We start from the raw sequence: 21314 nt of genomic DNA, 5'->3' as shown, positions 1-21314 counted from the left end.
GGCCAGGGAGCAAAACCAGGCATGCTCACTGCAGGCCAGAGCCCTCGCAAAGGGATGGAGCTGGCTCCAGCCCCTGGGTCTCACCTGTCCACTCTGTCTCCCCCAGGGCCAGCGGTTTCACCACTACGGAGCCCCTGCCTCAGGCACCAGGGAGAAAGACGGCTTCCCGCGGCCATTGAGGACCCTGGGACCCCCGCGGTTCCGCCCCACTGCCGACGGTGCCCAGAGCTCTAGCAGGAAAGCAGGCCCGGCTATGGCAAGCCCCCAGCACTGGCAGGCCAAGAGCGGCCCAGGGCCCCGCATGTTGCCGGGTCCTGGGAGCCCAAGGCCGGCCCGAAATGCCAGTGCCCTGGCCAACAGCAGGGCCACCGAGGAACACCCCAGCCCCTTTGGAATCCCGTACTCCAAACTGTCCCAGTCAAAGCACCTGAAGTCCAGGACGGGTGGCAGCCAGTGGGCCCCATCTGACTCTAAACGGCGGGCCCATGCCCCCCGGGACCACAAGGACCCCTAGCACCCCGTGCCTGGGCCCACACCGTCCATGGCCTCTGCCCAGCCTGGGCTCACCATGAAGGGGTTCCTGGGTCACCTGCACCTCCACAGGCACCCTGGAAGGCAGGAATGGGGGAGGGCGGCGACATGGACCCTCACCTGGTCAGTGCACCAGTACCAGGCGGCCATGATGGTCAGGCCGAAGGTCATCCCAGTCCACGGGAGGTCCGCGGTGTAGGGGTCTCGGAACATATGCATGGCGTCTGCCCGGGGCACGTGGCACGTGGTATTGGAGATGGTCCTGGATGGGACGGCCTGGGCGTAGGCCTCTGCCAGCTGCTCGTACCCGCCAATCTGCTCGAAAGCTACAGGGGCGGGTGGGATGGTGATGGTCAGCGGCCAGTGGCTGTGACTCCTGGCCCCACTGCCCTCATCTCACAAGTAACTCAGGAGTCTCACAAATACAGGAGACTCAACTTTTTCCCATTACCTTTCCCAATGTCTGGAAAGGTATGGAGATAGAGGGTTTTAAAAAAAAAGTGAATTCAAAAGACTATTTTATTTGTATTTAAAGTAATAATATTAAAGGAACATTTTGCACGTGGGCACCCCATGTCCTGCAGCCTCTGGATGCCCATCGGCCAGGAGGGGGCCCCCCACCAGGCTCACTGTCGACTCGAGGACGCAGACGCGTCTTTTCCTTGGCACTCGAGGACTTTCCCCAGTAGTCAGAAGGGCTAATGTCCTGACCCAGGGGCTTCCGAAGGATGAGACTTTGGTGGAGCTGAGAGTGGCTGGGGGGCAGGGGGGTATGGCTCTGAGACGGGAAACAGGGTCCCGAGAGGGCAGGAGAGCCACCAAGGCCACACTGCCAGCCAGCTGGCCGGAGCCGAGATCACGTTCACCACTCCCTGTTCTTTGTCTGCCCTGGGGTCTGGGCCAAAAGTGAGAGTCCCTCAGTTGTGCCCAACTCTTTGTGACCCCATGGACTGTACAGTCCATGGAATTCTCCAGGCCAGAATACTGGAGTGGGTAGCCTTTCCCTTTTCCAGGGGAATCTTCCCAACCCAGGGATTGAACCCAGGTCTCCCGCATTGCAAGAGGATTCTTCACCAGCTGAGGCACCAGGGAAGCCTGTGGCTTTTGCTTTGTCTGTGGTCACTGCCCCACCACCCCTAACCAGACTGCGCCTGGCTGCCCAGGTGCTTTCCTGCAGTGGGCTCCGGGGACACAGGCCCCTGGTCTGTGAGGAGGCAGGTACACAAAGCCCAGGCAGCCCCAGGCCCAGCTCCCCACCCCCTCCCCACAGCCCCCAGCGTCATTCCCACCCGGAGCCCAGGCCAGGCCGAGGTGAGCGCTCAGAGCAAAGGTACAGACACTAAACAAGGGTTCTAGAGTTTGAGTCTGGAAGAGACTGTAAAGGCCTCTGTTTGCCCTCTATGGGCTCTTCCTGGCTCTGCTTGCATGCTTCCCAGGTTGGGGAGCTCACTACCCCCGGGACAGCCCCCAAGCTTACCCCTCCCTGTTCCCAGACCAGGAGATGCTGGTCTGAATCCCTTCTTCCCACCCTGCCTTTGTCCTGCCTGCCACAGCACTTCTTGGGGTCTTGTACAAGGTTTCAAACAGTGGGGGCAGATGTCCAGGCAAGTATGTGGTCTCCCAGTGGTGTGGGGGCACACCACCCACAGCCCCACCTCCCATAACTGAGCCAGGGTGGATATGGATGGCCCTGCTTCCTGCGTCAGCTCTGCAGCCAAACACCAGCCAGCTTGAGCTGGTGACAGAAGTGCCACAGGGCAGCTGGGGTGAGAGGGGAACAGGCTTCTGCCACTCAGGGGAGGCTGGCAGGGGGCTGAGGGCCCCACAGCCTGGCCTCGTGGGGACACCCACCCCCAGTGCCGACATGGGGGGCCTGCTACTAGATAGGCCCATGGCCCTCACCTTTGATCGTCAGGATCACGGCCCCCGCCACCATGACGAGCGTCTGCAGGGCGTCTGTGTAGATGACAGCAGTCAGGCCCCCTGCAAGTGGAGACAACAGAGCTGGAGGCGCCTGGCCTCAACGGGGGAGGGACGGGGAGGCCACCGAGCTCTGGGAAGGACAGCTGTCCCACACCCGTGCCCCTTGCCCTGGCATAGGTGGACACAGCAACCAGGCCGGCTGAGCAGCTGCAGAGGCCCATGTGCCTGGCTCAAACCGGCCAGGTCCCAGGCTACAGGAGGAGGTGCCCGAACCCCCACGGGCTAGCTTCCAGTTTCCCGTGTGTCCCCGGGTGCTGCACCTGCGATGGTGTAAAGGGCCGTGATGGCGAGCATGATGACCGTGGACAGGTAGAAGTTCCAGCCCAGGCAGATGTGCACGAACAGGGCCCCCGCATACAGGTCAATCTGGGGACGGGAAAGAAGCATGTGTAGAGGCCCAAGGCGACCCCAGGACCCAGAGCACCACGCGCCTGCCCAGTGGCCTTGGAAGGGGAGACCGCCTCACCCACCAGGGCCTGGCCTGAGCAGGGGCGGGCATCCTGGCTGTAGACAATGGTGGGCAGGGGACATTGCTGATGTTAATAAAGTCCTAAGCGCCCCCTACCCACCAGGGAGCAGCCTGTTGTTCATTTTGGCTCCTGCCTGGGGATGGAGAAGGAGAGTCCTGGAGGGCTTCCTTGGGGAGGAGTGGGTCTCAGAGCACAGGACCCTGTGTCTCAGTCTCCAGACCCACGTCTTTCTGTGTAAAATGGGTCCCTGTGCTCTGTTCCTTGTTAGGCAGGGCCCCCGAGAAGAGACCAGGCTTACGCCGGCCAGGCTGGGGGAACAGAGGGGCGCTCTTGCTTATTGAACTCTCCCCATGGGGTTGAAACTGAATCCAGGACCATGTCTCAGGCTGGAGCTTGATCCCAGGGGCTGAACTGGACTCAGTCCTGCCCTCCCAGACTCTGGGGAGCACAGGACAGTCAGGGCTCTGGGGTGAGCCTGAGAATATCAGTGCTGGAACAGGCCTTACAGACCATACACACACACCTTCACTGTGCAGTGGGTGCCCGGAGAAGGAGGGAGGACCCCGTCCTGCAGGACCCAGGGGCTAGACCAGGGGCCCCACCCCCAAGTGTCCAAACCTGCTTCATGTCAGGAAGATACTCCAAAACACAGCCTGTGGGGCCAAGAGGCTCCAAAGGCCACGGGTCAGCTGCCACATGGGGCACAGTCTGCGTGAGGCCAGAGCACCGGCCCAGCTAGGGGTCCAGCAGCCCTGCTGAAGTCAGGCTCTCAGGCCCCTGCTTCCCCAGGCTCCCCCTCTCCCCTCTCCTGGAGCAGAGACCAGCCAGTGTGGGGACGCTGACAAGCTGCTCTAGGAACAGTGGCCCCTCACTCTGCCCCCACCCCTGGCAGCGAGCCAGTGCAGCCCAAGCTGAGAAGCCCAGAGCTGTTGAATATAAGAGCAGGAAGGTCTCTCCAAGCCCCACCCCTCTTACCCGCTCCATCAGACCAGGAACAGGGAGGTGAAGGGACCTCCCCATGGTCAGGCCCTGGCAAGTATCAGAGATGGGAGTGGCCAGGCAATGGGAGCAGGGGGCGGGTTCTAGAAAGTAGAGGAGACATAGGTTCTATCCCTGGTCTGGGAAGATCCCACAGGCCTCAGGGCAACTAAGCCCATGCACCACAATTACTGAGCCTGTGCTCCAGAGCCCGTGAACTGCGCCTACTGAGCCTGCGTGCCACCACTACTGAAGCCCGCGTGCCTAGAGCCTGTGCTCCACAACAAAAGAAGCCACTGCAGTGAGAAGCCCCTGTCCTGCAACTAGAGAAAATCTGCACAGCAACCAAGATCCAGAACAGCCAAAAAAAAAGAGGCCCCTCCCCAGACCCTAGTCACCTCGGAAGGGAGCCCTGGTCTGTGTGCCCAGCCTTCAGGCTCTGCCTTTAAGCCCAAGTGACTCTGGTCACGCCAGACTGGCTGCTGTTCCATGCCCAGCACTTTGCTGCCTCCAGGCCTCAGCTCACCCAGGTCCCTCCGTCCAGGAACATTCCCATATCTACATCATTCAGGACTCAGCCTGCCCCCGACGCCCTGCTTCCCAAACTGCTCTGCAGCCCAGGGACTTCCTTCCGAGAGTAATGGTTGGGCGGTGGGGACAGCAAGGGCATGGGTGTGGAGGAGGGACTTGGGGACCCTGAGCGGCCTCTGTAAAGGCTCCTGGTGCTGCTGGAGGCCAGGTAAGTGTGCAGTCAACTTCAGGCTCCAGGTTGTCCCCCAGCCCCATCGGACCCCTCCTTCTGCTGAACTCTGTCCTGGGGGCCCAGGCAAGCTGCAGCTGGGTAGGAGCTAAGAGCCCTGGGTCTGTGAACCTGGTGAGCAGGTCACCTTACCTCCTGAGCCCCAGGGACCCTGTCTGTAAAGTGGGGGGTGCGTGTGGAGCACCACCGGCATGGTGCTCAGCCCCTACCAGCCCCCTGGCCTCTGCAGACCCAGAGCAGGGGAAGCTGGGGTGGGGCAGGTGGGAGCCCTGAGGGAGCCGCTCCACTCCACAGAGGGGCACACAGGTGCAGAGGTTTGAAGCAACTGGCCTCGAGCCCCTAAATGACCCAGGGTGTCAGACCGGGTTTCTCTATTGTCCAGAGGTTAAGTGACCGGCCTGGAGCACACAGTGATGAAGCTCAGCTACCCTCCAGCCTTTAGGCCCCCTGGGGTCATCTGGCGGTTCTCTCTGTAGACTAGTGTCCCTGCCTGAGGCTGGCAGCAGGGGGCCCCTATGGTCTCTGAGCAGGCTGGAACTGGGGTGAGTCCTGGGCATGTGGACACACGGGGCATTCCAGGGGCTCCGCCCAGTGAGGTCAGGGCCTCAGGGGCCCGGCTGGGCTCCAGAGCTGCAAACAGCTTCAGCCCAAAGCCTTGGTCAGGGGAGCCCAGTCTCTCCAAGGCCTGGCCTGGCAATCAGCATTCCCCCTGCTTTCCTCCCACTTCATCCATGCAGCCCTAGCCTTGACATCAGTGGGTTCCCTCCCATTTTATAGGTGGGTAAACTGAGTCACCTGGGGCTTCCCCAGTGGTGCTAGTGGTAAAGAATCCACCAGCCAATGCAGGACATGAGGAGTTGATCCCTGGGTCTGGAAGATCCCTTGGAGAAAGCAATGGCAACCCACTCCAGTATTCTTGCCTGGAGAATCCCATGGACAGAGGAGCCTGGTGAGCTACAGTCCATGGAGTCACAGAGAGCTGGACATGACTGAGCGACTGAATGATGACAACTGAGACACCTCATCACAAAGTGGGACAGTGATCGGCACTCTGGGCTCTAACCGTGGTCTCTGCCTGATTCACCCTGATCACTCCCTAGGTCTCTACCATCTTGTCTGTAAACAGGGCTGTGCACTAAGTGTCCTCTAAGGACTCTCCCTACTTACTCCCCCACCGTTCTGGACACCCTGTCCAGGCTCTGGGTGTGGGATGTGAACTCTGCCTCAGAGCCACCAACAGGACAAACGAGCTGGGGGACCCCTTACGCCCAGAGGTTGGCCTTGGCAGACCCTGCCCCTCACCTCTTGCCCCTGTCTGCTCAAGTGCATCCTCTGGTGGGGGAGGGTGGCGGCACTAACACAAGCCTGACGTGTCACCCCTGCTCAAAGCCCCTGGGCTCCTTGGACACTCAGATCCCTTACTCACCTCTTACCAGCCCTCTGGCCTGGGGTGGGAGCAGCCCCCGAGAGCAACATGCAGCCTCGGTCCGGCTGTGTGACCGCTGGTCAGTCCCAGGCCCGCTGCTCCCTGTCACCCCCCACCGGCTCCTCCTCTGGTCCTGAAATGTCTGCCCCCTAGGGTCTGAGCCCCCTGCCATGACCACCGCCAAAGCATCCCACACCACCCCCGCCTCCTTGGCGTTTGCCCTCCCCATCAGCATCCCTTTCTCCACTAGACCCCAGCTCTGTGCCATCCAGCAGGAACGCCGCCTTCTCTTCTGAGGTCCACCCCCTGTGCTATATCTGCACCCCCCACCGTGCTGAGTCCCTGCTTCCAGAGGGGCAGGGGGCTCAGGAGGGGCAGGAGAGGGAGGAGGAAGCACATGGGAGCTGTCCTGGAGGGCAGCAGCGCCCCCTCTAAGAGAAACCCCTGGGGGAGACCCTCTTAGGAGAAAAGGCAGGGCCGGCTTACTAACCAACCCCCCTCCGGAAACCCACGCCCACCCAGCAGGGGCCTGGCAGCCCAGGTGGAGGCCTGGCCGAGGCTCCCGGGGGTCCCGGGGTCGGGGTCGTGGAGGAGGAAGCCCTGGACACCCCTGCAGAAGCTGCCAGGCAGGAGGGAGGAACCAGGCTTGGTCTGTGCAGGGACCGCTGTCCACCTCTGAGCCTTGCCAGAGCTGGAGCAGCTGGATGGCCTCTGGGGACAGGCTGGTGATGGGGACTCAGGAGGGAGAACACAGGCCTGGAGTGGCCATGGAGGCCCCATGGGCTTGGGACCAGCTCCCCCATCCTGGCTTCCTGTGAGACCCAGGATGTGGACAGGATGTGCCCAGGCCAGGCCCCCCAGGGAAAGGGGAGTCAGCCTGGCAGTGGAGCTGACAGCCACTTGCCACCTTGGGCCAGAGACAGAAGGCTCTGGGCGCCCCCTAGTGGGCACTCCTGGCTGGCCAGAACCAGGACCCAGAGCCCAGACAAGAACCCAGGGGCAAAGCAGGAGTCACAGGGCTCCATTCTGCCCCCTCCCAGGGCCCTGGTGCAGCTGTATGATCCTGGGCAAGTCAGTGTGCCTTTCTGGGCCTTGGTCTCCCCAGCTGTCAGACAAGGCAGAGGCTGATCAGGGGCTGTCAGGTCACTTTGAGGGCCCCAGAGCAGGGATGTTACGGCTAAGCTGGCCAGAAGCTGGTGGGGGAAGGGATGGCTCACCGATATCTTGGTGAAGACGGACAGCAGCAGCGACAGGACAGACAGGTACATGCGAATCCGCTGGCCCCCGAAGCGCTTCTGCATGTATTCAGGCATGGTGACGATCTAGGGGCATAGGCCGGCGGGCTAAGCTCACTGCTTCAAGGCCACAGCTAGCAGTTGGGCCCGGAGCATCTCACAGCCCCAGCACCAGGCCTAGAATTCCAGGCTTACACTTCCGATCACATGGTGAGGGGCTTAGGCTGGGCTGTAGCAGGCTGAGACAGGAGGGATGCATGGGGGGCTGTGGCTGGGGGCAGGGGACAAGTTGGAAGGCTGTTATAACAAATCCAGATGAGCTCTGGCTAGATGGGGAAGTACGAGACTGAGACATCCAGGAAATGTGAACCACCGGACTTAGTGACGCCCGGCTGGGACCAAAGAAGCGGCGTAATTGAGGATGTGACTTGCAGCCCAGGTGTGCAGCCTGTGTGCTCAGGTAGATGGAGCATCCTCCTCCAGATGCAACATGCAGGTACAGTAGAGACCAACAGACAAGGCCCCTGGGCTGAGGGCCCAGGGGACCTGACTCCATGGGTCGATAGGAATGTTAAGCTGGACTAGAAACAAACCCAGAGCTGAGACTTGTGGTTTCACTTACCAATTCATGTGTGAAGCCAGGGGTCCTGCCCATCGCCACCACCCACTCCACCCCAGGCCTGGCTGTCCCGAGGCCCCCAGGTGGGCTGTCCCTGGGCAGACTCACCTCCGAGGAGAGGTAGATGGGCACAAACACCCATGCCAGGGCCAGCAGCACATAGGTAGCCTGTGGGGGTCAGAGGCAGGTAAGGATAGGGCATACAGGGTCAAGAACTGTCCCCGCCTCCTCTCTGCAGCCCTGAACATTAAGGATGATGGCCGAGGCTCAGGGCTCCCTGCCTGCAGCATTCTGTAGACCCGACTTCCCCATCAACCCTGTCTGCCTGGATCTTGGCCTTCTGGGTTGCTGGGTACTGCCTCTGGCCATGGAGGGGTGGGCTCTGATGCGCACCATCCAGCACCTATCAAGGTTGCTGCCCACCCCACCCGACTCCCACCCACAGCGGACACCCGCCTCTGGAGCTCACATTCCACTCGAAGCCAGCCACCGCCAAGCCTCCAGCTGCTCCCGAGCCTGCCAGCCCAATGAAGAGACCCGAACCCTCACTGCTGGCAAAAAGGGAGGCTCCGATCTGGAGGAGAGAGAGGGGAGGAGCTAGCATCAGTCATGCCCTCTCCACGCCTTCTACCACCTGCCTCCCACAACGGCCGCTCAGGGACCCCTGCTGGCCTAGGCCCCATCTCTGCCTCCTTGGCCCGGCCTGGGGGTGATTCTGGGTGTGAGGAGGACACAGGAAGTGACAGCAGGGATGCAGATGCAGGCTGACCTAGGGGTCAGATGTGGCCCTAGTGCAAGGAGGGGTGGGAGAGGTTGGGGGGCACTCACCGGCCACCACGTCATGTCCCGGCCGGCCAGGAAGTAGCCTCTCACTGTGTTCCTGCTGGCCCGGCAGGAGGACTGCAAAGACAGGGGCAGGAACTGGAGCCTTCGCTGGGCCAGAGGCAGGGAACAATGTGCCACTACCGTGGGAAATAGTGCACTGGCTCCCCAGAGAGTGGGACACACAAGTGACCCCGAGACCCAGCAGTTCTGCTCCCGGCTACATCCGGGAGAGCTGAGAGCAGGTGCTCGAATGACCCCCTCATGTGGCTGCTCACAGCTGTGTAACTCACCACAGCCTGAGGGTGGAAGCAACCCAAAGGCTCATCAGCTAATGGATGGATGGACGGATGAACAAACGTGCATCCACACCACAGACCATCGCCCAGCCCCCAAGAGGAAGAGGCACCACTACTTGCTGAAACACGAGTCCATCAACATGCAGGCCTGGTTCTTCCAGACTCCAACTGTCTGCTCTCTGCTGCCCAGACGGTCAGGACAACTAAGCTGGTTTGTCTGGGCCCACCACTCGAAGCTTCTGATATGACTGCTGGCTGCCTGTCCCACTACAGCCCCCTGACCTCTGCTTTCTCTCTGTGCTCATGATCCAGCCACACTGAACACAGTACAGTTTGAGGACTCTCACCATCTTGCCAGGATGGCCATGTCCAGCTGTGTAGGTGGTGCACTGCACCACCTCCAGAGCCGCTCTGGTCTTAGCCCCTGCTTTTCTCTATCGTGTTCTCTTATCCTCAAGGATGTAGTGGATGTTGCCAACGGCTTTCTCACAGCATTTTCCCTTCCTACAAGGACCTCATCTTTCCCAGCGGTTGACTGAATGGTCCTGACTCACTCCAGCTCCAGGGGTCCCAAGCTACCTAAGTCACAGAGCCTGTCCCATTCCTCATGTACTGTGCATGTACTCAGATGTACTGTGCATGTACTCAGATGTACTCTGCATGGGGGTTAAATAAACAGGGTGACAATATACAGTCTTGATGCACTCCTTTCCCAATTTTAAACTAGTCCATTGTTCCATGTCCAGTCCTAACTGTTGTTTCTTGACCTGCATACAGGTTTCTCAGGAGGCAGGTAAGGTAGTCTGATATTCCCATCTCTTTAAGAATTTTCCACAGTTTGTTGTGATTCACACAGTCAAAGGCTTTAGTACAGCCAATGAAGCAGAAATAGATGTTTTTCTGGAATTCTCTTGGTTTCTCTATGATCCAACAGATGTTGGCAATTTGATCTCTGGTTCCTCTGCCTTTTTTGAATCCAGCTTGTACATCTGGAATTTCTTGGTTCATGTACTGTTGAAGCCTAACTTGAAGGATTTTGAGCATGACCTTGCTAGCATGTGAAATGAGAACAAATGTGTGGTAGTTTGAACATTCTTCGGCATTGCCCTTCTTTGGGATTGAAATGAAAACTGACCTTTTCCAGTCCTGTGGTCACTGCTGAGTTTTCCAAATTTGCTGGCATATTGAGTGCAGCACTTTAACAGCATCATCTTTTAGGATGTGAAATAGCTCAGCTGGCATTCCATCACCTCCACTAGCTTTGTTCGTAGCAGCGCTTCCTAAGGCCCACTTGACTTCACACTCCAGGATGTCTGGCTCTAGGTGAGTGACCACACTGTTGTGGTTATCTGGGTCATTAAGACCAGGAAGTAAATTAATAAATAGTAATGATAATATTTTTTAAAAAAGAAAGCCTCCACTGCAGGGGCCCCTCCTCCCCCAGCACAGTGCTCCCAAGAACACAGTACACTTGGTTGGAACGAATTTTCACATCCACTGGGCTCTTGTGGTCTTTGGAACAGCTGTGAGAGACGAGTGTACAGATCTACGAGGTGTGTTTGAGGAAACAGGAGGTTAAGTAAGTGTTCTCAGAACACACAGACCCAACTTTCCCAACACTCAGCACTGGGCTGCTTGAGAGTTACTATTTAATCACAGGAGAATGCATTGTAGTCACTGTGGCTGTTACTCCACCAGCCCCTCCCCCATCTCCACCATCATCCCCAGTGCCCCCTGCCCGCCACCATCTCCACCTCTGCCTCCACCACTCGCACTTCTACTACAGGATCGACAGCAGCAGCAGGGTCCCTTACGTGTGGTCATCTCAGGTAGAAGACCTCTCCCATTTGGGAACTTGGGACCTAGGGCCAGGCGGTGACACATGTCTTACAGATAAAGACCCTGAAGGTCAAAAAGCTGAGCAACTTCCAAGGATCCTAGTACTAGGGCCATGGCCAGAGAAGATAAGAGGGGCTTCTCATTCTCCACCAGGAGAGGAAGACCACTGCCAGTAAGGGCTCAGGGGTGCCAGCCTGGGGAGCTCTGGAGACAAGACTGACTGGCTTGTGTCCACCTCCCACCCAGGATTAGGAGTAGATGGAGGAGACCCTCCCCTCTGGGCAGGGTCCTGGGTTCACTGCCCAAGTCCCTGCCCCCTGAAGCCCCGGGGTTCACCTGCAAATGGGGCTGTTGGGGGGGGAAATGCGCACAGCACCTGCATAGCAATGGCCTCACTGCTGCTGGAGCCTGTGGTGGCCTAAAGCCCTTCTCTCTTCTCAAAGGCTGAAGAAACTGGCTTATGAACTAGGCAAGGCTGGCGGACATGGCATTGTTAAAACAGAGACCCCAGGCCCTACATGCCACTGCCCCGCCCTGGATTTGGCTCAGCTGGTGTGGGCGCAGCCAAGAACCCCTGTGATTCTGTGAGCCCATTTGACATCGGAGGGGAAGCAGAAGACTGCACACTGTGCCAAGCACCCAGCTTATCAGCTGCACAGAAGCCCCCAGCGTCCCTTTCTACCTGCCCTTAGAGACACTTTCTGTTCCTCACTTTAGAGACTTGAGAATCTGTCGCCAAAGAGAGAAAGGGGCTTGGTCAAGGTCTCCGGCAAATCTCCCCGGGGCTGGGAGGAGGGCCCAAGGGCATCGGGCCTCCAGAGAGAGTATGCCATGCCCAGGGACATCCCGGACGGTTCCCATGCCCCAGCACCCGCCCCAGCCTTTGCCACCACTGTCCTCTCACCCATATGCCCACGGCCACGTTCAGGGCAAAATACACGGCGATGATGGCAATGTCCACCACGGTCAGCTGCCGCCCAGGGGTATGGGCGTCACTGGTGGAGTTGTCCACAGCCATCCTGCAGCAGAGCCGGCTCTGAGCGAGTGGGACTGAGGGCTGGACCAGAGCAGAAGGCTTCCTGGCAGGCAGTAAATTTATGATTAAACCAGCACGACGGTGACATTCCAGCCCACGGTGCACGCTTCAAAGTGCAGCTGGGTCTTCTCCACCCCACCCCCTCCCCTGCCCCGGTGGGGACCCCTGGGGGAGGGGCACCTCTTTACACACAAAGGAGACTTGGGAAATGTAAAGGGGTCTAGTGGACCCAGAGGAACCAGAATTGTCCCAGAAAGAAAAGGCTTGTTACCAAATACATGCAATTAAGGTAAGGAGCAGGAGGGATGGGGGCAAATGCCCCTCCTCTGGGGATACTGCCATGACAGCAGCCATGTCCTTCTACAGCCCTCAGGCCTCAAGTGGACCGCGAGGCCCTTGGCAGTGATTTGCATCTCTTGGGTCACTTCCAGGCACAGCAGTCCTAGTCCTAGAACGTGCTCTGTTGGACACTAGAGGCTTGTCACCACATTTCCTGTCCTCTTTTCTAGACCAGGCTCAAGAGCCCCTTCCTGATCATCCCCTTGGGTCCCCTGGTCTCCCAGCACCACGGATACTGGGCCCCACATTGAGCAAGCATCTGCCAGGGGCTGGGCCACGCTTAACCTTTCTGCTTACTGACCGGTTCTGTGCTCAGAGTAAGTGCTGTGGGTCACAGTCAGGGAAGGAAGCGGGAGGGTGGCCACCTGCCCCCATCCAGCCACTTGAGGGCCAGAGCTGGGCTTCGGCCCTGTATCAACCCCAGATGCTCCCCAGTGGTGGCAGTGATGGCTTGGGTCCACTATGTCCCTCCTGCTCAGATGCTTGCTCACTGATTAAATCGGTGTATGCAGCTGGGCAGCTCTCGGTGACATGGCCTGTGGCTTCACAGAGCACTTGGAGTTTACCCTGACATGCAGCCCTTCCAGAAGTGTTAATGAGTGAGTGGCTGGCACTGGGAACACCGGCTTGCAAAGCCAGCCGTGACTGTTACTTGGTAACCGAGGCGGAGGGTTTGAAGATTAATCCCCCTCACATGCAGGACTCAACTGGGAAGAAGTAAGTCGCTGCTTACAGTAAACTCAGGTAGGCCCAGACCGTCCTCCCCAGCCACCCTCACCTTCAGCCAGCTAAGCTCTCAGATGTCTTACTCATTGTTGGAAATGCATCGTGACTCAAAAGGTCACTTCGTACTGCAGAGGGACCCAAGTGGGTAATGTCCAGATTTATTAAACTGGTCTCCTAAAGAGGAAGTAGCTGAAAGAACAATCTTTGGTCCCCTCTCCATTGCCTGGGTCTCAGAAGGAAATATACCACTTAGACAGAGTCCTCCACCCCCTCCACTGTCTGATCAAAAGGCCTGGGGAGAGACGGCCGACATGAGCTGATGGATGGGGCCAGGGGGAGGGTGGCAGGGGAGGGAATGGAGAAGAAATTCCACACGGCAGTCCAATCACAGTCTACACTCTCCTCCAGCCTCCCCTGACCACACTCGCAGATCCGACTCCTCTGGGCCAGCTCACCCAGGACAGGTAGACAAACAGCTGTCCAGCCAAAGAGTCACAACTGGTGACTGCACATGGACACACCATCACCATCCAGAGTCCAGAGTTTACATTAGGGCTGATTCTTGCGGTCGTGTGTTCCATGGGTTTAGATGTACATATGATGACACACATCCATCATTAGAGGATCACAGAGCATCTTCGCAGCCCTAAAAATCTAGGCTCTATGTATTCCTCTCTCCATTCCCCCACCAACACTTGATCTCTTAGTGTCCACAGTTTTGCCTCCTCCAGACCGTCATACAGTTGGAATTACATAGTTTGTAGCTTTTTTAGATTGTCTTTCACTTATTAAGATTCATTTTAGTTTCCTCCACATTGTTTCATGGATTGATAATCCATTTCCTTTTGCATGAATAATATTCCATTGTCTGAAGGCACCAGAGTTTATCCATTTACCTGCTGAAGGACATCTTGACGGATTCCAAGTTTTGGCAATTATGAACTAAACTGCTATAAAACTCCACGTGCAGGTTTTTATGTGGACGTAAGTTTTTTACTCCTTTCAGGAGATACCAAGGGGCATGACTGCCGGATCACATGGTAAAGTGTGTTTAGTTTTGTAGGACACTGCCAAACCATCTTCCCAAGTGGTCATTTCTGTATCCCCACCAGTGATGAATGAGCTCCTGTTGTTCCATCTGATCAGCATTTGATGCTCTCAGTGTCCCAGATGTTGGTCTAAGAAGTGTGCAGTGCTTCTCATTGTTTTAACTTGTAGTTTCTTGATGGCATATGATTGAAGGCATCTCTTCATATGCTTCTTTACCATCTGTATACTTTCTTTAGTGAGGTGTCTGTAAGGTCTTTGGCCCCATTTTTTTCAGTATAAATTCAAAAGGTTTCCTGTCCCAAATGCCGCAGAAAAATGGATCAAAATATGCGGACAAGTTTTAAGAAGAAAGAATTCTATATGTTGACATTGATGTCTATTTAACTGATCAAAAACAAAGTCCTATTACTTTGTCTTGGTGGAATTTCAATAATAACAAATCAATCCCGGAATTTTCTTTCTAAAAATCACTTAAATCTAAGCATATTGTAATCTCACTTCCAAGTTTTATGGTTCATTTTTAATCAGGTTTTTATTTTCTAATGGAGATTTAATTGTTCTCTTTACTAGTCCTTTATCAGATGATTGTTTTCCAAAGACTTGTCCTAGTCTATGACGGGTCTTTTACTCTTGAGTATCACAGAGCAGAAGTTTTTAATTTTAGTGAATTCCAATTTATCAATTATTTCTTTCATGGATCATCCTTTGGTGTCATATCTGAAAAAAACCATTGCCATAACCAAGGTCATCTAGATTTTCTTCTAGGAGTTTGTTTTGACTTTTACATTTAAGTCTGGATTCCTTTTTTTTTCTTCTGCATGTGAATATCCAGTTATCGGTGGCTCAGATGGTAGAGAATCTGTCTGCAATGCCAGAGACCCAGATTTGATTCCTGGGTTAGTAAGATCCCCTGGAGAAGGGAATGGCTACCCACTCCAGTATTCTTGCCTAGAGAATTCCATGGACAGAGGAGCCTGGGGGGCTACAGTCCATGGGGTCGCAAAAAGCTGGACATGACTGAGTGACTAACACTTTCACACTGTCATCCAGTTATTTAAGCCCCGTTTGTTGAAAAGAGTATTTTTGGTCCACTATGTTGCCTTTGCTCTTTGTAAAGATTGGTTAACTATATTTATGTGGGTCTGTTTATAAGCATTCTCTATTCTGTTCAACTGATCTGTCTTTTCTTTCAACAATATTTTGTTGTTGTTTTCGGCTTTGCCATAGGGCATGTAGGATCTTAGTTCCCTGACCAGGGGTCAAACCCACACCCCCTGAAGTAGACATGAAGTCTTAAACCACTGGCCCACCCAGGAAGTCCCACCACATTCTTGATTATGGCAACGTAAAGCTGGCTTGAAGAGAAGTAGTGTGAATATGTTCTTTTCCTTCAATTATTGCCTTGGCTGTTCTGAGTCTTCTATCTCTCCAATGTAAACTTTAGAATCAGTTTGACAAAATCCATGAAATAATCTGGTGGAATCTTTACTGAAATTTCATTGAATCTTTAGACCAAATTGGAAAGCACTGACATGTTGACATGTCTTCCTATCCATGAACATAGGTTATTTCTCCATTTAGTTTTTTTTAATTTATTTCATCTGTTTTGTAGTTTCCCTTATATTTTATGCCTATTTTGTTAGATTTATACTTAATATGTCATTTTGTGGTGCTAGTGTATATGGTTTTATATTTTTATTTTCAAATTCCACTTGTTCTTTGCTGGTATACAGGAAAGCAACTGACTTTTATCCTATAATCTTGCTATAATCACTTATTAGTAATGAGTTGGGAGTTGTTCTTGATTCATATTTTCTACATAGGTGATCATATCATCTGAGAACAAAGCAGTTTTAATTCTTCCTTCCCCATTTGTGTACCTTTTAAATCCTTCTTGTCTTATTACATTAGCTTGGATTTCCAGTACGATATTGAAAACAAGTGATGAGAGGGGACATTCTTGCCCTATTGGAAAGCTTCTAGCTTCTCACCACTAAGTATGGCGTTCACTGTAGGCTGTCAGTAGATATTCTTTAACAAGATCAAGTTCCCTCTCTATTCCTAGTTCCCTCAGCTTTTGTCATGAATGGATGTTGAATTTTTTCAGGTGCTTTTTCTGCATTGACTGATATAATTGTTGTTTTTCTTTAGTCTGTTGGTATGATGGATTATATGAAGTGATTTTCAACTGTTGAGAAGTCTTGCATATCTGGGATAAATCCACTAGGTCGTGTATAATTTTTTTTATACATTGTTGGAATGAATTTGCTAATATTTTGTTGAGGATTTTTGCACCTGTGTTCATGAGATCTTGGACTTTGGTTTACTTTTCTTGTAATATCTTTGTCTGGTTTTTGTCCTAGGGTAATGCTGGCCTCATAGAGTGAGTTAGGAACTACCCCCTTTTCAGCAGGAACAGTGTGGAGCTTGCAACAATGGTGGGGATGGGGGCGGTAGGGTGAAGTAACAATGGTTACCAGCCTCTTTGTACCTTTGTAGCAAGAAGTAGCTACTTGTTATCAGAGCACGGATCTCTGCTGTCTGGAGGGGACTTCTTGCCTATCCTGGCTCCCACGAAACTCTGGAGATCGCTCCAGGAATGTGTGCAGAGCTACCTGCCACAGGGTTGGGAGTGTGGGTCAGGTATCGGCAACTTTACTAAGAGCTGGATTTTACAAAAGTTGGCTACATTTACTGTCTAACACTTTCCCTGGAAGTTGCAAACCTTCAAGTCTCCAGAGTTCCAAAATCATGAAATGGATTTGCCACTGTTTAGACGGAGACAGATTCCTGGTGCTTCCTATTCCACCGTCTTCCACAAATCCTCCCCATTTGATTCATTTTTATTATTCCTCTTTATTGACAGCCTCCATTCGGTGACATATAATTCCTATACTTTAGTTTTTTGAGCATGTTTAAAATAAATTATTTAAAGTCTTTGTCTAGTACGTTTAAAGTCTGAGCTTCCTCAAGGAAGACCCTGTACATGGGTGCAATCTTGTTTCTTTAGATGCCTCAGAACTTTTTGTTGTTGAAAACTGCTATTTCTAATATAATGTGATGGAAATCAGGGTCTTCTCCATCCACAGGGTCTGTCTGCTTTTCTCAACTGATTCTGTAAAGTCTGCATTCTTCATTGTTTGTGGCAACTGAAATCTCTGGACAGTCAGCTTAGTGGTCAGCTAGTGAGTCATCACATACTTCCATAAAACTCTGAAACCAAAAAAGAAGAGAGAGAACAGCATTCCCAATCTACAGGTGGGCTGTGAGTCCTGGGCATGCCATCAACGCTCAGCCAGGAAATCTACAACCCCACTGGGGCCCTCACTTCTTACTTGCACAGAAACCCAAGGTCAGACAGAGGTGCAAGTTTATGGCTTTCTCAGGCCTTTCTGAGCACATGCTCAGAAAGCAAAGGTTTAAGGTTTTTTAGAAGAAAAAAAAGCAATTTTTCTCTTTGTAAGAAAGTCTTCTTTTTGTGTGTGCATGAGCTGGAGGGGACTGTGGTTAGATGACCCCAGTATCTCACAGCCTGATAAACTCTAAGGCAGAGTATTGGGCTCTGAACTCTGATAGACAGTATGAGATGCTCGACACTGACCAGGGTCACAGCGCTTGCCCTCTGGAACCCCCTCCCTCCACACCTCATCACCCAGAGCATGCAGCGGTGCGTTTTGTTTCGAGTATGACTGTGCTATCAGACAAGGAGCAGAACAAAGCCACACCAAGATGCAGACGGCAGCTCATGCCGACTCCTGACCTGACCCCAGTGGCTCATGCTGATGTCCCAACTCCTCTCCTGGCGCAGTCAAGTGACTATGCGTCATGAACGTGCAGGGCCCTGGACAAACAGAACAGGGAACATTACATCCCAAAGACACAACTACACCACGCCAAGCTGCAGAAATCCCCACAAGCTGACCAACACTTCAACATCCACACGTGGATATTCAGCTTCCACTTTATTTTAGTTATAAAACAATTGCCAAAACACAAAATTTAAAAAAACACACACAAACACAGTATGTTTTTATTCCTTCTTTTGTTGCAGAAAATAAATAACCGTCACATATTCCATATGCTTTCTATAAAAGCGTTTCTAAAAATGTAGTTTACTGGATTTAACAGCATAATCTTTTTGGCTTTTCAACTGCAGTATCATACAGCAGATCATTTTATTTTACTAACTTTTTAAAAGCACTTGGGCTGCAGCAACTTTTGATAAAGGCCGTTTGTGAGCTTAAAAATCTTCTTCCAAGTTATTTTTTAAATAGTTAAACTGAATACAACCAGGTCTTAATTTATTCTATTTAAGAGAATATAGTTTTTCTTTTATAAAAATTGCCCCTCAAGCTCACAAACACCCAAATGGACATAAAAAGTGGGTCTGTCTTCATAGAAATTAACAAAAGGAAGGAACAAGACACAGCCGGCCCCCATGAAATGCATCCAGCCAGGCATGCGCCTCAGAGTACAGATGCTCACGACTCCAGTGTGGCCCTCAGGACTTATTAAGAGGACAGTGTTCAGTCATCTAAACCTATGTTTCTGAAAAGGTAGGACATGGACTCCCCATTGTGAATCCGACGGATGGCTTCTGAGAGGGTCATGCTGATATCCACAGTTTTGATTTTGGGGCACTGGAGCTTCTGGATTTCATGCGGAATTGTATTGGTAACCACCACCTGCCAATCAAGAGGAAGAAAGGAGAGGTCGTAACACCAAGTAGCCTCCTGGATGGGTCTGAAAATGTGACACATTCTCACCCTTCTGAGTCCTACTTCCAGGACTGGGGTTACTCTGCCTTCAGCACGAGTTCAGTCAGTGTGAACACAACCTGTATCTGAGGTTAAGGTTTGCACCCACTGTGACAGCTAGAGACAGATGACAGCAAGTGTGGGCAAGGACGTGGAGAAACTGGAAGGCTCACTCACTGCTGGTGGGAATGCAAACTGGTTCAGCTGTGTCGGAAAACAGCCTGGAAGTTCCTCAAACGATTAAACATAGAGTTACCATGTGACCCAGCAATTCTTCTCCTAGGTAAGACACCCAAGAGAAATGAAAACATCTCCACCTGAAAACCTGTACATAAAAGTTCATAATAGTGTTATTTACAATAGTCAAAAAGAGGAAACAACCCAAATTATGAATAGAAAGCAAAATGTGCTACATCCAGGCAATGAAATACCACTAGGCAAAAATAGCAGGTACTGACACCTGCTGTAACACAGGTGAACTTTCAAAACATTATGCTGGTGAAAGAAGCCAGACACCCAAGGCCATGTATATGAGAAGGCCGAGTTAGGTAGACCCGTTACAGAGACAGACAGTGGATCAGCGGCCACCTAAAGATGAGTGGGTTGAGAAGAAATGCAGGCAGACAACGGATAAGGAGTTCCACTGGCAGCCTGAAAATGTTCTAAAAGCGAGGGTGGTCATGGTTGCACAATTCTGTGAAAATATTGAAGATTATTATATATTTAATTTTTTTCATGAATTTGTATTGGAGTATAGGTGGCTTATGATGTGCTAGTTTCTGCTGTACAGCATAGTGAATCAATCACACATATGCATACATCCACTCCTCTTCAGCTTCTTGTCCATACACGGCATTACAGAGTATTGATGGGCAGAGTACCCTGTGCTACACAGCAGGTCCTTGTTGATCATCTATTTTATACATCATAGTGTGTATATGTCAATCCAAATCTCCCAATTCATCCCTCTCCCTCTCTCCCCCTTGGTGACCACAAGTTTGTTTTCTACATCTGTGACTATTTCTGTTTTGTAAATAGGCTCATTTAAAAAACCATTTTTTAAAGACTCCACTTATAAGCAATATATGACATTTGTCTGTCTCGTATACTTTAAATGGGTCAGTCATAAGGCATGTGAATTACAGACCTTCCTCCCATCCATCATCCAAGCTTTCACTTTACATGGTTTCAGCTACCCCCCGTCAACCTCGGTCTGAAAACATTACATGGAAGGTTCCAGAAATAAATAACCCATACATCTTAAATCATGCAGAGAGCCAAGCAGTGTGAGAAAACCTCACACTGTGGTGCCCCATCAGGGAGGGGACTCATCCCTCTGTCTGGCAGACCCCACCCCAACAGTGACTCACAGTGCCTGTGACCAGTGGACCTTTATCTGGGTTAATAATGGCCCCAGAGCACAAGAGCAGTGATACTGGCAATTCAGATACACCAAAGAGAAGCTGCTAAGTGTTTCCTTTAAGCAAAAAGGCAAAAGTTCTCAAGGAAAGAAAAAAATTTTGTGCACTGAGATTGTGAAGATCCATGGTAAGAATGAATCGTCCATTTGTGAAATTGTGTAGAAGGAAACAAATTCATGCTGGTTTTGCTGTTGCACCTCAAGCCACAAAAGTTATGGCTACAGTGTGTGGTAAGTGCTTAGTTAAGATGAAAAAGGCATTAAATTTGCACAATAAGGTACGTTGTTATAATAGTTATATTTTATCATTAGTTGTTAATCTCCTACTGTGCCTAACTAATAAACATTATCACAGACTACACACAGGGTTCAGTACTATCCTGCACAGCTTTGGACATCCCCTGGCAGGCCGTGGAACCCATCCCCTGTGGATAAGTGGGGACTTTGGACTTCCCTGGTGGCTCAGCTGGTAAAGAATCCACCTGCAATGTGGGAGACCTAGGTTCAGTCCCTGGGTTGGGAAGATTCCCTGGAGAAGGGAAACGCTACCCACTCCAGTACTCTTGCCTGGAGAATTCTATGGTCTGTATAGTCCATGGGGTCACATAGAGTCGGACACGACTGAGCGACTTTCACTTTCCGGTATATCTCAATAAAGCTGCTATTTTTTAAAGTTAAGATTTGATAAAACATCTAAAAAAGGAGAAACAAACATTTTTCAAAAGCTATAAAAAAAAAGTCAGCCTTTAAAAAAAAAAAAAAAACAGAGGATGGAAATACTTCTCAAGTTATTACTTATAATACATATTTCCTACTTCCAAAATAAGCCTCAAGACAGTTCATAACAAGAAAGTCCACACACGAGACTTGAAAGGGACAGCCAGGGATCATGCCAAACCAGCACCAAGAATGCAATCACCTGGCCACCGTGAGGACTCAGACTGGCTCTCTGCCTGATCTTCCAGGAATGTACAGGAAACAGCACTTTTATTTCTTAAAAGATAATAAACATGTGATTCACACA

General features: G+C 52.2%; 3 protein-coding genes across 7 annotated transcripts in view; 1 reads left to right on the top strand and 2 right to left on the bottom strand.

Moving 5' to 3' along the window:
* FAM83G (family with sequence similarity 83, member G) overlaps positions 1–813 on the top strand; it is a 29179-nt gene extending 28366 nt beyond the window's left edge. Inside the window, exon 5 of the mRNA XM_010842913.1 lies at positions 107–813. Coding sequence (XP_010841215.1) covers positions 107–514 — 408 coding nt within the window. The 3' untranslated portion in view covers positions 515–813. The remainder of the gene's footprint in view (positions 1–106) is intronic.
* SLC5A10 (solute carrier family 5 (sodium/sugar cotransporter), member 10) overlaps positions 1–12035 on the bottom strand; it is a 56067-nt gene extending 44032 nt beyond the window's left edge. Inside the window, exons 1-8 of the mRNA XM_010842915.1 lie at positions 11867–12035; positions 8831–8902; positions 8472–8576; positions 8111–8170; positions 7366–7470; positions 2775–2880; positions 2434–2514; positions 652–857 (exon numbers count right to left, since the gene is read on the bottom strand). Coding sequence (XP_010841217.1) covers positions 652–857; positions 2434–2514; positions 2775–2880; positions 7366–7470; positions 8111–8170; positions 8472–8576; positions 8831–8902; positions 11867–11980 — 849 coding nt within the window. The 5' untranslated portion in view covers positions 11981–12035. The remainder of the gene's footprint in view (positions 1–651; positions 858–2433; positions 2515–2774; positions 2881–7365; positions 7471–8110; positions 8171–8471; positions 8577–8830; positions 8903–11866) is intronic.
* Positions 12036–15462: 3427 nt separating this feature from the next.
* Positions 15463–21314, bottom strand: part of PRPSAP2 (phosphoribosyl pyrophosphate synthetase-associated protein 2) — a 23208-nt gene continuing 17356 nt past the window's right edge. For 4 of the 5 annotated variants that reach the window (XM_010842909.1, XM_010842910.1, XM_010842908.1 and 1 more), the window contains 3 exons: positions 18687–18798; positions 17874–17954; positions 15463–17326 (listed from right to left, as the gene is read on the bottom strand). In XM_010842909.1, the coding sequence (XP_010841211.1) occupies positions 17307–17326; positions 17874–17954; positions 18687–18798 (213 nt within the window). In that variant the 3' untranslated portion in view covers positions 15463–17306. Of the gene's footprint in view, positions 17327–17873; positions 17955–18056; positions 18799–21314 lie in introns of those variants that run through there. The other variant, XM_010842911.1, reaches the window with a different exon arrangement.

This window comes from Bison bison, unplaced genomic scaffold (assembly GCF_000754665.1).
Source record: "Bison bison bison isolate TAMUID 2011002044 unplaced genomic scaffold, Bison_UMD1.0 scf7180017864180, whole genome shotgun sequence".
NCBI lineage: Eukaryota > Metazoa > Chordata > Mammalia > Artiodactyla > Bovidae > Bison > Bison bison.
This window is presented reverse-complemented; position numbering and strand designations above follow the sequence as displayed.